General features: G+C 43.2%; 1 protein-coding gene across 1 annotated transcript; it reads left to right on the forward strand.

Annotated features, from left to right (window-relative positions):
• Positions 1-1,444: 1,444 nt before the first annotated feature.
• On the forward strand, positions 1,445-13,186 carry LOC106571381 (nuclear receptor-binding protein). The gene is made up of 18 exons (XM_014144446.3): positions 1,445-1,613; positions 2,320-2,681; positions 2,778-2,900; positions 3,478-3,582; positions 3,744-3,833; positions 3,969-4,009; positions 4,300-4,394; positions 4,555-4,638; positions 4,775-4,833; positions 4,985-5,083; positions 5,266-5,398; positions 5,575-5,665; positions 5,766-5,816; positions 6,302-6,437; positions 6,550-6,603; positions 6,725-6,788; positions 9,517-9,572; positions 11,510-13,186. Exons 2-18 carry the CDS (start codon positions 2,472-2,474, stop codon positions 11,603-11,605), a joined length of 1,587 nt encoding a protein of 528 aa, XP_013999921.1. The 5' UTR covers positions 1,445-1,613; positions 2,320-2,471; the 3' UTR covers positions 11,606-13,186.
• Positions 13,187-16,830: the final 3,644 nt, after the last annotated feature.

The following is a 16,830-nucleotide window of genomic DNA, read 5'->3' on the forward strand; positions in this document are numbered from 1 at the left end:
TGAAGGTACCACGTTCATCTGTACAAACAATAGTACGCAAGTATAAACACCATGGGGCCACGCAGCCATCACACCGCTCAGGAAGGAGACACGTTCTGTCTCCTAGAGATTAACGTACTTTGGTGCGAAAAGTGCAAATCAATCCCAGAACAACAGCAAAGGACCTTGTGAAGATGCTGGAGGAAACAGGTACAAAAGTATCTATATCCACAGTAAAATGAGTCTTATATCGACATAACCTGAAAGGCCGCTCAGCAAGGAAGAAGCCACTGCTCAAAAACGGACATTAAAGAAGCCAGACTTTGCATCTGCACATGGGGACAAAGATCGTACTTTTTGGAGAAATGTCCTCTGGTCTAATGAAACAAAAATAGAACTGTTTGGCCATAATGACCATCATTATGTTTGGAGGAAAAGGGGGAGGCAAGCTGAAGAACACCATCCCAACCGTGAAGCACAGGGATGGGAGCATCATGTTGTGGGGGTGCTTTGCTGTAGGAGGGACTGGTGCACTTCACAAATTAGATGGCATCATGAGGAGGAAAATGATGTGGATATATTGAAGCAACATCTCAAGACAACAGTCAGGAAGTGAAAGCTTGGTAGCAAATGGGTCTTCCAAATGGACAATGACCCCAAGCATTCTTCCAAAGTTGTGGCAAAATGACTTAAGGACAACAAAGTCAAGGTATTGTAGTGGTCATCACAAAGTCCTGACCTCAATCCCATAGAAAATGTGTGGGCAGAACGGAAAAGGCGTGTGCGAGCAAGGAGGCCTACAAACCTGACTCAGTTACACCAGCTCTGTCAGGAGGAATGGGACAAAATTCACCCAACTTATTGTGGGAAGCTTGTGGAAGGCTACCCAAAACGTTTGACCCAAGTTAAACAATTTAAAGGCAATGCTACCAAATGCTAATTGAGTGTGTGTAAACTTCTGACACACTGGGAATGTGATGAAAGAAATAAAAACTGAAATAAATAATTCTCTCTACTATTACTCTGACATTTCACATTCTTAAAATAAAGTGGTGATCCTAACTGACCTAAGACATGGACTTTTTACTAGGATTAAATGTCAGGAATTGTGAAAAACTGAGTTTAAATGTATTTGGCTAAGGTGTATGTAAACTTCCGACTTCAATTTATACACAGGTCATCCGTCGAATTCAAAATCATGTTAAGTGCAGTGGCTACGTTAAACGTTACTTTTTGTATCCTTGTAAGTTTTTTTTCTAGTCAAACATGGTTACTTTGTATCATGATGCGAATCCAACATTGATAACTAAGCGCTGATAAATAAGGGGATATTTAGCCAACAAATGCCCTAATTAATGGATGGGATAGGGTTGAGTTGGAGGTAGAGTAATGTAATCTGATCCTAGATCAGTGGTAGGGGAGCAATGTTTACCTCTCGAGCACTGAGGTATTGGTTATCAAAGCTGCGCTTTACATGCGCATTGCGCACAATGGTGGAAGTAGTTCTGATATTCTGCGATTGGGTGTCCCTCCCCCTTGCCATTTATAGATAGCTAGCTTCTAACGTTATTAGCTAGATAAATTACGCACTGTGAGGGGTTTTACAATAAATACATGTCGTCGCTTTCTTCTAAGTAAGTAGCTAACCGTGTGTGTTGATAGAATTGCTGGGTAACAATGGGACTATTGCTGACTTGTTAATACGCTAGCTAGCTGACAATAGCTAATAAACTGCTTGCCTAAGTTATCTTGCTAGTTCTCGAGCTAGCTAGGTAACTTTGCTAACGTTAGCTAAAGTTGTGTTTTCAGCTTGTTTGTTTGTTTATCGGAGTTCGTGCTAGACATATTTTCTGAATGCATGTAACTGTTTATGTAGCATTTTGTAGTTGTTGAGACCCATGGCCGGGGATAACTTTACGTTTTAGTGAAAGTTGATCAATTAGCTAGCTTCTGTTAGTTATATCTAGTGTCCTGAGTTTGGGATAGAGAGGCGTGTAAAGTTATCTACGTGTGAAACTTGAATTTGAGGTTCGACAGCCAGTTAGCTTGCTAACTAACGTTAACAAACTAACAAAACAATTTACTTGGCTGCCTCATTAATTACAGTCTACTATAACAACTGCATAGCAAGTAGGCCACTTTTCAATTTTAATTCTGGCAAATATATTTTCTTTGCTGCCTTTACTGGTAACCATAGAGTTGTTGAGGAGTGACATAGCAAGTCTTGACCCAATTGGATTAGTAGTTCATAAAGGTTGAGGTCTTATTTCTTATAACAGGTAAGGTATTGATTGCTATGTAAGTTGTGTGTGTGATATTAAGTGTCCCGTTTGCCTATAGTGCCTCATAGCTCCCAGGGTGTGTGAGAGAGAGGAGGGAGTGGAAGGGGGCGCGACTGCTACAGTTTGAGAAGAGCGAGAAAGGCGTTCTGCCTTCACACCCCCCAGAGGAGAAGAGTAGCATAGTCCTTCTCAGAGACCTGTATTGCTGTAATGTCAGAGGGAGACGGTAAACCCCTCCAGGTTCCGGAAGCCAAGGCAGAGACGGTGACCCCAAGTGGCCAGGGACCTGCGTCTGTGTGTCCCCCTGTAACGGGGCTCCCCGCCACCACCCCCACAGAGGATGAGGAGGAGGAGAGCGAAGACGAGTCGGAGATCCTGGAGGAGAGCCCCTGCGGCCGCTGGCAGAAACGCAGAGAGGAGGTGAGACAAGAGAGACCATTGGACTGTCAATGAACGTTTTGCAACTGTGTTTGTGAAGGTACTGAACCATGTCTCTGCCTCTGTTCTCTCCCCCAGGTGAACCAGCGGAATGTCCCAGGGATAGATGCTGCCTACCTGGCCATGGACACGGAGGAAGGGGTGGAGGTGGTCTGGAACGAGGTCATGTTCTCAGAGAGGAAGAACTTCAAGCTGCAGGAGGTACAGTATGCCTGGCGGCGACACCAGCAGGATGCTCTGTCTGAAATCAGACCCCCAGTGTCCTTTTATTGACTCATTACTTAATCTGAACTCAAATTCAAACAGCTCAAAGCTTCCTTTCTAAGTAGCTGAATACAGGCAGCTCTGGCCTTACAATAAAATCAAATTTTATTTATACACCGCATTTCAGACATAGAATGCAATGTGTTGTTTACAGGGGGGAAAAACTGCTTCAGACTTCCTGAGGTCATGTATTCAGTGATGAACATTTCTTGAGGTGTAGACAAAGGGAAAAAATATGTTAAGAAGAATCATTCAAATTATGTTGTTACATTGTTACATCATTTCACTCACTTGCTTTGAGGCTTTTATCTCATGATGCAATCTGGCCTGGAGGAAGAGAGAGCATTTGGTATTTCCCCCCTCCTCCTCTCTCGTGTCTAGCAGAACTGTTATCTTTGCACTTGAGCGAATATCTCATTTCATATGCCTTGCACACTGATACAAACAGTTGATCCCACCACTACAGACCCTGTTTAGTTAAATGTTTACCATGTCTATCCACCTCTGTGAACAGGAGAAGGTGAAGTCTGTGTTTGACAACCTGATTCAGCTGGAACATCTCAACATTGTCAAGTTCCACAAGTACTGGGCTGACATCAATGACATCAACCGCGCCAGGGTAAGTTCTGTCTGCTACGAGAGGAGAAACCTTCCTTGTTTGGCCTGGTTGATATAATCAGGACTGAATGCGAGTGAGGAGTGAGTGAAATTATGGAACAATGTAACAACATAATTTGAATGATTCTTCTTAACTTATTTTTTCCTTTGTCTACACCTCAGGTTATTTTCATCACTGAGTACATGTCCTCGGGAAGTCTGAAGCAGTTTCTGAAGAAGACCAAGAAAAACCACAAGACTATGAATGAAAAGGTGCAGATATCATAATACAATTGACCCTGCCCACCAAGTCACCTACAACACAGTAGCACATCAAAGGATGCTTAGCGTATAAGAAGACGTTCAATCGTCTACATGTAACAGAAAGTATGTTTGTTTGTTCTTTAGGCCTGGAAGAGATGGTGCACCCAGATCCTCTCAGCCCTCAGGTCAGTCTTTCTCTCACACAGACCCAACTCTGTCATAGCTGCAACGCTAATACCAGGACCCCATATCCAATCCAAATGGGCAGCCAGGGTCATGCTCAGTAGGCACGAAACAGGGCTGAACGTTTTAAAACCGAGTGAAATGGGGAGGTACTAATACCTGATGTTGTCAACATTTATTTCCATTCCAAAATGTTTTCCTGTGTTGTGCGCTACTGAACCTACCCTGGTTTGAGGTAAGCCAAAAAAACAGTGCTTTACTTTCTTCTCTGCTTTCTGATGTGGCTCTGTAGTTACCTCCACTCCTGTGAGCCACCCATCATCCACGGGAACCTGACCTGTGACACCATCTTCATCCAACACAACGGACTCATCAAGATAGGATCAGGTAGGACTCTAGTCATAACTACTGGTTTATTACTGGCTTAGCAGCACTGTCCAGGCCAGCCCTGTATTGGTTTATCTTCCAGAGATAACATATTTATAACCGGTTATAATAGATTTATAGACTGTGTCTAACCCAGTATATCTGTGTTTTTCTCCTTCAGTGGCTCCAGACACCATCAACAACCATGTAAAGACCTGCAGAGAGGAGCAGAAAAACCTGCACTTCTTCGCCCCAGAATATGGCGGTAAAGAAGGACATTTATGGATAGGTTATATGTTTGGTTATTTGTAGGGTATAAGGAATGTATATATTCTCAGGAAATGATAGACTATTGAGTAACTCAATCCATTGTTTCCCATCTAACATTCTCCCACCTGTAGCTGTTGCAGATGTCACTACTGCAGTGGATATCTATTCCTTTGGGATGTGTGCCTTGGAGGTGAGATGGGACACTTAACATCACCAATTTCCCATATCGATTTATCTCTGTGTGCCAGAATCTGTGATGTCATCACTCCGCATAATTTTTATGTGACGGCGTTGCGACTTGTGTTGGGTGGGTGGTGGTGATATCATTGTGTGTTGTGTAGATGGCAGTATTGGAGATCCAGGGGAATGGAGAATCTTCCTACGTCTCTCAGGAGGCCATCAACAATGCCATACAGTCACTGGAAGACCCACTGCAGAGGGTAGGAGAGTGTTTGTGTTTGTCTGTGTGCGTAAACATGACATAATACAGAACATTAATAGATAAGAACAGCTCAAGGACAGAACTACATACATACATACATACATACATACATTTGCGTGCATGTATTATAAGATTTTCCCTGGAAGTGCGTGTGTGATGCCATGTGTGTGTACCTTGCAGGAGTTTATCCAGACTTGTCTGGAGGCTGACCCGTTTAAGAGACCTACAGCCAGAGAGCTGCTGTTCCACCAGGCTCTGTTTGAGGTGCCCCTGTTGAAGCTGCTAGCTGCACACTGCATAGTCAGCCACCAGCGTGAGTCTTATTGTACACACACACTCACTCACATACTCTGCATCATCAGCCACAAGTGTGAGTCTTATCACACACCAGTTTGAGTCTCAAACACAAGACACACGCATTCTCACAAACACACGCTGCATTGTCACCACCAGCGTGAGTACCCCTAATCTTTTCCATACCTCTTTCAGATATGATCCCTGAGAATGCCTTAGAGGAGATCACTAAGAACATGGACCCCAACCTCGTCATCGCTGAGATAAAGGAGGGTGTGCAGCTCAAGTAAGCGACAACAGTTTATACTTCAAGGAAGTCAGTTGGTTTTTGATCTCAGGGTATTTTCTTCAGAAACCTGTGCTGATCCTGTTTCTTTCCTCATCAGGCTGTCTCAGTTTCCTGCCTTGGAGCTGGATAAGTTCCTGGAGGATGTCCGGTAAGTAACTCCCCATCAACTATTGACCACGACGGGACAGATGTCCAGCATGCTCACCACTAGAGGGCGTAGTTAAACCACAGCGCTCAGACTCTACCACTACAGTACTAGACAATGGTCCTGTAATGCACTATCCAACCACTGGGTGGCAGTATTTAAATTGGGCTGTTATTCTGCTTTGCCTGTATCTCAAATGTGTTTGTATCCAGCCCTTCCACCACTCTTACTTTTAGTTGAAGTATTGCTAGAATCCCTATTTGAAAAATGAATGAGAATACCTGCAAACTCAAGATTTGCTCCCAGAGTTTTGATTTTGCAAGGTTTTGAACAATCCGGGGTCTTCACTTTGGCCTTAATTAAATGTGTGTAAGATTATTGCCTGTCTGATTTGACCCCCCCCGATTGGTCACAAATACATAAAATGTGTACTTTACCTGTCTAATCATGACATGTAAAGTAACCCCGCTGCCCTCCCTACCCAACAGGAATGGCATCTACCCCCTGACAGCATTCGGCCTGCCCTCTCACCAGCAGCCCCAGCAGTCCCCTGTTAAGTCCCCCATTGTCACCCCTTCTGTCAAATCCCCCACCCCAGAACCTGCTGAACTAGAGACACGCAAGGTGAGGGGGGAGTGTGGAAAGTATACAAATCCACTCAATGAACTAATAATGGTAACACTACATAATACATTTTATTTGTTGGATTCCTATCTACATTTCTCACCTTCTGCAGGTTGTTCAGATGCAGTGTAATATTGAGCCGGTGGAGGAGGGTGCAAAACATCATGTAAGTAGTGTTAATCTAATTATCTTTAGATCAGTGAATAAAAGTTAGATGACCATAGACGAGTGTGTTCTAGTGGCCAGTCACTGAATGTGTAACCGTTACATCTCCTTTCCGTCCACAGCTGACACTACTGTTGAAGCTGGAGGACAAACTCAACAGACACTTAAGCTGTGACTTGTTACCCAGTAAGAACAAGAGATAGAAACACACAGACATTGATCTGGGCAGGCAGGGGCTGGAGATCAAAGTACACAAACTGCCAAAAGAAAAGGAAGACTGCACACACACTGAGATCTATGCTATTGGCAACCCAGTGTGCTTTATTAGACAATGCTTGGACCCTTAGGTCTTCTATAATAATAGCCTGACAATCTACAGCCCATCTACTGCTCCCAAGGGGGCCAATAGGATTAAGTCTTACTGGATGGTCCCTCTCCTAACAGGCCAGACAGACCACAAGTCTCGATCAAACTATGTGTTGTAGACAGGGTAAGATAACATAACCACACAGCATTCCTTTAAATCAGGGATGGGCAACTGGCAGCCCTCAGATCAATTTAAAATATGTACAATACCAATCAAAAATGTAGACACACTTACTCATTCAAGGATTTTTCTTTATTTTAAAATTGTAGAATAATAGTGAAGACATCAAAATGATGAAATAACACATGGAATTATGTAGTAACCAAAAAAGTGTTAAACAAATATATTTTAGGTTCTTCAAAGTAGCCACCCTTTTTCTTGATGACAGCTTTGCACACTCTTGGCATTCTCTCAACCAGCTTCACCTGGAATGTTTTTCCAACAGTCTTGAAAGAGTTCCCGCATATGCTGAGCACTTGTTGGCTGCTTTTCCTTCACTCGGCAGTCCAACTTATCCCATACCATCTCAATTGGGTTGAGGTCATGGGATTGTGGAGGCCATGTCATATGATGCAGCACTCCATCACTCTCCTTCTTGGTCAAATAGCCATTACACAGCCCGGAGGTGTGTTGGGTCATTGTCCTGTTGAAAAACAAATGATAGTTCCACTAAGCGCAAACTAGATGTGATGGCGTATCGCTGCAGAATGCTGTGGTTAAGTGTGCCTTGAATTCTAAATAAATCACTGACAGTGTCACCAGCAAAGCACCGTCACCCCTCCTTCATGTCGTTCACCTACTCTGCGTCTCACAAAGACACGGTGGTTGGAACCAAAAATCTAAAATGTGGACTGATCAGACCGAAGGACAAATTTCCACCAGTCTAATGTCCATTGCTCGTGTTTCTTGGCCCAAGCAAGTCTCTTCTTCTTATTGGTGTCCTTTAGTAGTGGTTTCTTTGCAGCAATTCGACCATGAAGGCCTGATTCACGCAGTCTCCTCTGAACAGTTGATGTTGAGATGTGTCTGTTTCTTGAACTCAAACATTTATTTAGGCTGGTAACTCTAATGAACATATCCTCTGCAGTAGAGGTAACTCTGGGTCCCAGTTTCATCATTGCACTTGATGGTTTTTGCGACTGCACCCGAAGAAACTTTCAAAGTTCTTGACATTTTCCGGATTGTTTGAGCTGTTCTTGCCATAATATGGATTTGGCATTCTGTATACCACTCTCTCATTCTGTATGCTCAAATGCATTAAGAAGGAAAGGAATTCCACAAATTAGCTTTTAACAAGGCACACCTTTTAATTGAAATGCATACCAGGTGACTACCTCATGAAGCTGGTTGAGAGAATGCCAAGAGTGTGCAAAGCTGTCATCAAGGAAAAGGGTGACTACTTTGATGAATCTCAAATATAAAATATATAACACTTTTTTTGGTTACATGATTCCATATGTGTTATTTCATAGTTTTGATGTCTTCACTAGTATTCTACAATGTAGAAAATAGTAAAAAATAAAGAAAAACCCTTGAATGAGTAGGTGTGTCCAAGGTTTTGACTGGTACTGTATATATAATATTTTTTTGGGGGGGGTACACTAATTCGGGGTCTCAACTTGCTGTTGTGAGGTAGAATACACAAGGTGGATGTGGGTACCAGACCTGCGAGCAACTGCTGCCCCTCATGATGAGTTCAGATTTATTGTGGGCCCCACCCCCATCAAAGTTGCCCATTCCTGCATTAAAACAATGTCAGATTTCACAATTGGAGAGATTTACAGTTATAACCCTCCCAGCTCTTGTGTTGGACTCTGTGTGTGTGTTGTCTGGGAATGGCACGACTTTGGCCATCCAAGCCTGTCTGAGTGTGTGTGTGTGTGTGTGTGTGTTTTTGTCTAGACTCCAGACACTGGCCTGTCCTAGTGTACTGTAACCCCAGCCTAACCCACACCAGTGGGGCTGCTCCTATCGCATGCATAGCTGCCACCAACAGACTGTGCGTGGACGTACATGTATGTGTGCCGTGTATGTGTGAAAAGTAGTGGGAGAGTCTAACGTGCAGATAAGGTGGAATGGGGAGGGTGGGGGGAATGCATGGAAGGCCATATCAGGGATCCCTAGACAGTACAAACAGGATATTATTGAACCCTGTAAGGAATAGAGGTTTAAGTCAGGGATATACATGGAACACAAGTCTTTGCATGGCCCGGTGGGTGTGTCCAGACACACTCATGACAGGCGTCTAGTGTTGCAGGCCTGCGTGTTGAGAATGGCAGGCATGTGTGTATACTGCTGGCAGCTGCTCTCTGGGGAGGGCTGGGTACTGACACTCCCTGCAGTAAACACACATTATGCGTCTATCAGTGATGGTAAGATTATAACAGGAAGAGACTAGTCACTACGGTTTCTGTCTGAAGTCCAATGTAACTCTGTTGTGGTTAATGCTGGTGTTACCAACACAGTTAATTTTTCAACTTAAGGGCAACTTCACTGCTAGACAATGTGTGTGTGTTTCCACTGACCCTGCTGTCTGTTCTGCTTCAGATGAGAATGTACAGGAACTGGCTGTTGAGCTGGTACAACTGGGCTTCATCAGCGAGGTAAGGGTGTACTTGTGTGAGAGAGAGAAACAAGGTGTGTGTGTGTGTGTGTGTGTGTGTGTGTGTGTGTGTGTGTGTGTGTGTGTGTGTGTGTGTGTGTGTGTGTGTGTCAGGGTTTGTGTGTCAGGGTTTGTGAGAGTGTAATTGTTGTAGCTGGCATAGGAGAGGCAGTGAGTGTCCATTTAGAGGGTCATTCCCTGCACCCACTTCAGCTCTCACTGACCCCTATAAACACACACACCCAAATGCCAGATAGCAGCTCCTACTCTCCACTCTACTACAGATAGGACTGACTGTTTTTAGGTTCTCCCACTCTTACTTTGTGCCTTCAGAAAGTATTCACATCCTTTGACTTTTCCCACATTTACAGCCTGAATTTAAAATGTATTAAATTGAGATTGTGTCACTGGCCTACACACAATAACCCATAATGTCAAAGTGGAATTATGTTTTTTAGATTTTCTTTTTTTTAAATTAATTTTAAAATAAAAAGCTGAAATGTCTTGAGTCAGTAAGTATTCAACCCCTTTTGTTATGGAAAGCCTAAATAAGTTCAGGAGTAAAAATGTGCTTAATAACTTGCATGGATTCTCTCTGTGTGCAATAATAGTGTTTAACATGATTTTTGAATGACTACCTCATCTCTGTACCCCACACATACAAGTATCTGTATGGTCCCTCAGTCGAGCAATGAATTTCAAACACAGATGCAACCACAAAGACCAGGGAGATTTTCCAATGCCTCACAACGAAGGGCACCTATTGGTAGATCGGTAAAAAACACTGACATTGAATATCCCTTTTAGCATGGTGAAGTTATTAATTATTCTTTGGATGGTGTGTCAATACACCCAGTCACTACAAGGATATAGGCGGCCTTCCTAACTCAGTTGCCGGAGAGGAAGGAAACCGCTCAGGGATTTCACCATGAAGCCAGTGGTGACTTTAAAATGGTTACAGCTTTTAATGTCTGTGATAGAACTAAAGATGGATTAACAACAGTGTAGTTACTCCACAATACTAATCTAAATGACAAAGTGAAAAGAAGGAAGAAAAACATTCAAAAATATGTATCCTGTTTGCAATAAGGCACTAAAGTAGTACTGCAAAAAAATGTGGCAAAGCAATTAACTTTTTGTTCTGAATACAAAGTGTTGTTTGGGGCAAATCCAACACATCACTGAGTACCACTCTTCATATTTTCAAGCATGGTGGTGGCTGCATCATGTTATGGGTATGCTTGTCGTCGGCAAGGACTAGGGAGTGTTTTTTTGTATTTTTATATTTTTATTTTACAAAATACAGCTAAGAACAGGCAATATCCTACAGGAAAACTAGGTTCAGTCCTGCTTTTCAAAAGACACTGGGAGATAAATTCACCTTCAGCAGGACAAGTACCTAAAACACAAGGCCAAATAGACACTAGTTACTAACCAAGACAACGTTGAATGTTCCTGAGTGCCTAGTTACAGTTTTGACTTAAATCAGCTTGAAAATCTATGGCAAGATTTGAAAATGGCTGTCTAGCAATGATCAACAACTAACCTGACAGAGCTTGAACACAATCCAGGTGTAGAAAGCTCTTAGGTTGTAGTCGCTGCCAAAGGTGATTGATTCTAATATGTATTGACTCAGGGGTGTGAATACTTATGTAAATGACATATTTCTGTATTTCATTTTCAATAAATTTGCAAAAATATCTAAACATGTTTTCACTTCATTATGGGATATTGTGTGTAGATGGGTGTGAAAAACATCATTTTAATCAATTTTGAATTCAGGCTGTAACAACAAACTGGAATAAGTCAAGGGGTATGCATACATTCTGAAGGCACTGTATCTCTGAAGCATGGCATCCATAATATCTCCCACAGCTGTTGAATCTTCAATATGTGTTGCCGCTCCACAACATGTTAATTGATTGATTGTCCCTACAGGTGGACCAAAGCAGGATGGCCACTGTGCTAGAAGAGGCCTTCACCAAGTTCTTCAGCAGGAACGGTTCCCTCAATCCCGTCACTGTGTCCTCATAACAGGATCAACAGGGACCCCCACTCCATTACCTATAATACCCCCTACATGCTTGTTTCAACCCTCCCTTTCTTACCCCTAAGGACCCATGGATCCCCACTTCAGTACCTATACACCTATAGGCAGGCTTAGGCCTACACCTATACCCCTGCTGGCCCCAACCACCACACATATACACGCCACACTCCCTGCCTCGGACTCTTTCACCCAAAACCTTGTGTGGTGTCTTCTATTTCTCTGGAGGACCATAGAGCCTTATTATGGGGATGTCCGAGTCAGTCCCTCTCTGTTTAGTTCTCTCTATATACACAGTAGCAACTTATTTTGGAAAGGAAGCCAACACAGTTATCATATGTCAGTGTTACTTGTTTGTTTGTGTTTTATATCTTTGCCATTTGCCTTCTCAGTGGCTGTATACATGCACACGCTATCCGCCTTAAAGTTCTCTGCTTCAGTGTGGTCACGCACGGCTGTGCATGAATGTCTGCAGTGAACTTACCTGTAGGTGACCATTGTAGGCTGCGTTTACACAGCCTGCCAAATTCTGATATTTTTTCCCACTTAGTCTTTTAACCAATGAAAAGATCTGATCTGATGTGATTGGTCAAAAGACCAATTAGTGGAGAAAATATCAGAATTTGGCTGCCTGTCTAAACGCAGTCATGTAGATATATGAGTGGGGATAGGGGAAGTTTAGGGGCTATATTTATGTTACAAATGTGTCATTGTATCTTTCCCATTTTTGTTTTTTACACTCTGAAGTAGTTTACTGTGGTCTCAACTGATGGAGCCACACCCCCATTGAGGCTGAGCCAATAGTCTGGGAGGGGCTGTATTTACAGGCTGTCAGTCAAAGCAGAGGAACAAGCGGAATGATTTACTGGAGATGTCCAATGGCTGGAGCTGTAGTTAAGAGGTGTTTGGGTGGTGAACAGTATTCATGCCTCTGATTTGTTATTACAACTTTATCTGTTCTGTAAAAAAAATATATACTTTACATTGTTTGGCAAACCTTATTTCTTATAGTGTACTTGGATAATGAAATGGTTTCCTTTGGACGTTCCGTTGAATATTCTGGCTATTGAGAATGTGTTTTTGTTGTGAACAGCAGGTAAGGGTTTTACTTTACTGTACACATCCAAAGAGGAGTTTGTATGAGGAGTAAATATATCGATATAAGTGGACAAATTGTTAATGTAGTGGCCTGGCTGTGTGACTGGTACTGCTTTAGCCAAGCTGTTGTCTTGCCAAATGCAACAATCAAATGCTGTTGAATGCAGTTAGGTAACCTGGGTCACATTCAGTAGGACACAATGTTGTGGAATTAAAATCTGTTTTACGGTTACTGTAATATTCAATGTGCTTTTTTTTCTTTATAGTCTATCTCTATGTTCTGAGGAGCACTTGAGCAGTGTAGTTAGTGGTTGAGAAAGAGGTTGTGTGTGCGTGCGCATGAGAAGTAAGTTTGTGCTCGTGTGCCTTCTGACAAGTGTGTATCCTATGACGGCCTCTGCAATGTATGACTTTCTGTTTCTTTAAACGGTTTGGTATTTTCTATTTGTAAATAAATATGTAATGCACCACCTCTGATCAAATGTCTCATCATTCATTATTTACTTAATCTCCTTCCAGCTGGGATGTTTAATCAGGAAGTGCTAACAGTAACTTTGAATACAGTTGAAGTTGGAAGTTTATATAGACTTAGGTTGGGGTCATTAACTTGTTTTTCAACCACTCCACAAATGTCTTGTTAACAAACTATAGTTTTGGCAGGTCAGTTAGGACATCTACTTTGTGCATGACACAAGTCATTTTTCCAACAATTGTTTACAGACAAATTATTTCACTTATCATTCACTGTATCACAATTCCAGTGGGTCAGAAGTTTACAAACACTAAGTTGACTGTGCCTTTAAACAGCTTGGAAAATTCCAGAAAATGATGTCATGGCTTTAGAAGCTTCTGATAGGCTAATTGATGTAATTTGAGTCAATTGGAGGTGTACCTGTGGATGTATTTCAAGGCCTACCTTCAAACTCAGTGCCTCTTTTCTTGACATTATGGGAAAATCAAAAGAAATCAGCCAAGACTTCAGAAAAATGGTAGACCTCCACAAGTCTGGTTCATTCTTGGGAGTAATCTCCAAACGCCTGAAGGTACCATGTTCATCTGTACAAACAATTGTACGCAAGTATAAACACCATGGGACCATGCAGCCATCATACCGCTCAGGAAGGAGACGCGTTCTGTCTCCTAGAGTTGAACGTACTTTGGTGCGAAAAGTGCAAATCAATCCCAGAACAACAGCAAAGGACCTTGTGAAGATGCTGGAGTAAACAGGCACAAAAGTATCTATATCCACAGTAAAACGAGTCCTATATCGACATAACCTGAAAGGCCGCTCAGCAAGGAAGATGCCACTGCTCCAAAACCGCCATAAAAAAAAAAAACTACGGTTTGCAACTGCACATAAGGACAAAGATCGTACTTTTTGGAGAAATGTCCTCTGGTCTGATGAAACACAAATAGAACTGTTTGGTCATAATGACCATCATTATGTTTGGAGGAAAAGGGGGAGGCTTGCAAGCCGAAGAACACCATCCCAACCGTGAAGCACGGGGGTGGCAGCATCATGTTGTGGGGGTGCTTTGCTGCAGGAGGGACTGGTGCACTTCACAAAATAGACGGCATCATGAGGAGGAAAATTATGTGGATATATTGAAGCAACATCTCAAGACATCAGTCAGGAAGTTAAAGCTTGGTCGCAAATGGGTCTTCCAAATGGACAATGACCCCAAGCATACTTCCAAAGTTGTGGCAAAATGGCTTAAGGACAACAAAGTCAAGGTATTGGAGTGGCCATCACAACGCCCTGACCTTAATCCTATAGAAAATTTGTGGGCAGAACTGAAAATGCGTGTGTTAGCAAGGAGGCCTACAAACCTGACTCAGTTACACCAGCTCTGTCAGGAGGAATGGGCCAAAATTCACCCAACTTATTGTGGGAAGCTTGTGGAAGGCTACCTGAAACGTTTGACCCAAGTTAAGCAATTTAAAGGCAATGCGACCAAATACTAATCGACTGTATGTAAACTTCTGACTCACTGGGAATGTGATGAAATAAATAAAAGCTGAAATAAATCATTCTCTCTACTATTATTCTGACATTTCACATTCTTAAAATAGTGGTGATCCTAACTGACCTAAGGCAGGGAGTTTTTACTAGGATGAAATATCAGGAATTGTGAAAAACTGAGTTTAAATGTATTTGGCTAAGGTGTATGTAAACTTCCAACTTCAACTGTACCTCCACCTACTCTGTGTGGTTCACGCTCACCATTATCAAATACACTGCTCAAAAAAATAAAGGGAACACTTAAACAACACAATGTAACTCCAAGTCAATCACACTTCTGTGAAATCAAACTGTCCAGTTAGGAAGCAACACTGATTGACAATACATTTCACATGCTGTTGTGCAAATGGAATAGTGGAAATTATAGGCAATTAGCAAGACACCCCCAATAAAGGAGTGGTTCTGCAGGCAGTGACCATAGACCACTTCTCAGTTCCTATGCTTCCTGGCTGGTGTTTTGGTCACTTTTGAATGCTGGTGGTGCTTTCACTCTAGTGGTAGCATGAGACAGAGTCTACAACCCACACAAGTGTCTCAGGTAGTGCAGCTCATCCAGGATGGCACATCAATGCGAGCTGTGGCAAGAAGGTTTGCTGTGTCTGTCAGCGTAGTGTCCAGAGCATGGAGGCGCTACCAGGAGACAGGCCAGTACATCAGGAGACGTGGAGGAGGCCGTAGGAGGGCAACAACCCAGCAGCAGGACCGCTACCTCCGCCTTTGTGCAAGGAGGAGCAGGAGGAGCACTGCCAGAGCCCTGCAAAATGACCTCCAGCAGGCCACAAATGTGCATGTGTCTGCTCAAACAGTCAGAAACAGACTCCATGAGGGTGGTATGAGGGCCCGACGTCCACAGGTGGGGGTTGTGCTTACAGCCCAACACCGTGCAGGACGTTTGGCATTTGCCAGAGAACACCGAGATTGGCAAATTCGCCACTGGCGCCCTGTGCTCTTTTCAGATGAAAGCAGGTTCACACTGAGCACATGTGACAGACGTGACAGAGTCTGGAGACGCCGTGGAGAACGTTCTGCTGCCTGCAACATCCTCCAGCATGACCGGTTTGGCGGTAGGTCAGTCATGGTGTGGGGTGGCATTTCTTTGGGGGGCCGCACAGCCCTCCATGTGCTCGCCAGAGGTAGCCTGACTGCCATTAGGTACCGAGATGAGATCCTCAGACCCCTTGTGAGACCATATGCTGATGCGGTTGGCCCTGGGTTCCTCCTAATGCAAGACAATGCTAGACCTCATGTGGCTGGAGTGTGTCAGCAGTTCCTGCAAGAGGAAGGCATTGATGCTATGGACTGGCCCGCCCGTTCCCCAGACCTGAATCCAATTGAGCACATCTGGGACATCATGTCTCGCTCCATCCACCAACGCCACGTTGCACCACAGACTGTCCAGGAGTTGGCGGATGCTTTAGTCCAGGTCTGGGAGGAGATCCCTCAGGAGACCATCCGCCACCTCATCAGGAGCATGCCCAGGCGTTGTAGGGAGGTCATACAGGCACGTGGAGGCCACACACACTACTGAGCCTCATTTTGACTTGTTTTAAGGACATTATATCAAAGTTGGATCAGCCAGTAGTGTGGTTTTCCACTTTAATTTTGAGTGTGACTCCGAATCCAGACCTCCATGGGTTGATAAATTGGATTTCCATTAATTATTTTTGTGTGATTTTGTTGTCAGCACATTCAACTATGTAAAGAAAAAAGTATTTAATAAGATTATTTCATTCATTCAGATCTAGGATGTGTTATTTTAGTGTTCCCTTTATTTTTTTGAGCAGTGTAGTATTTGTCACATGTTTTGTAAACAACACGTGGGGACTAACGGTGAAATGCTTCGTTACAGGACCTTCCCAACAATGCAGAGAAGAAGAAAATGTAGGAATAGGAAAATAAACCATGTAATAATAGATACACAATGAGTAATGAAAACTTGGCTATATGCAAAGGGTGCGAGGGTTTAACTAACTATTGCACAATCATATTATTTGGGGGGTAGAAGCTGTTCAGGATCCTGTTGGTTCCAGACTTGGTGCATCGGTACTGCTTGTTGTGCGGTAGCACAGAGAACAGTCTGTGACTTGTTGG

This window comes from Salmo salar, chromosome 01, assembly GCF_965601325.2.
Source record: "Salmo salar chromosome 01, fSalSal1, whole genome shotgun sequence".
Lineage (NCBI taxonomy): Eukaryota > Metazoa > Chordata > Actinopteri > Salmoniformes > Salmonidae > Salmo > Salmo salar.

Excerpts from the sequence above, each read along its gene's own strand:
- LOC106571381 (XM_014144446.3), top strand. The coding sequence starts at position 2,472 with ATGTCAGAGGGAGACGGTAAACCCCTCCAGGTTCCGGAAGCCAAGGCA. Across the intron at positions 4,010-4,299 it reads CAGATCCTCTCAGCCCTCAG|TTACCTCCACTCCTGTGAGC; the intron begins GTCAGTCTTTCT and ends GTGGCTCTGTAG. Across the intron at positions 5,084-5,265 it reads TGGAAGACCCACTGCAGAGG|GAGTTTATCCAGACTTGTCT; the intron begins GTAGGAGAGTGT and ends TGTACCTTGCAG.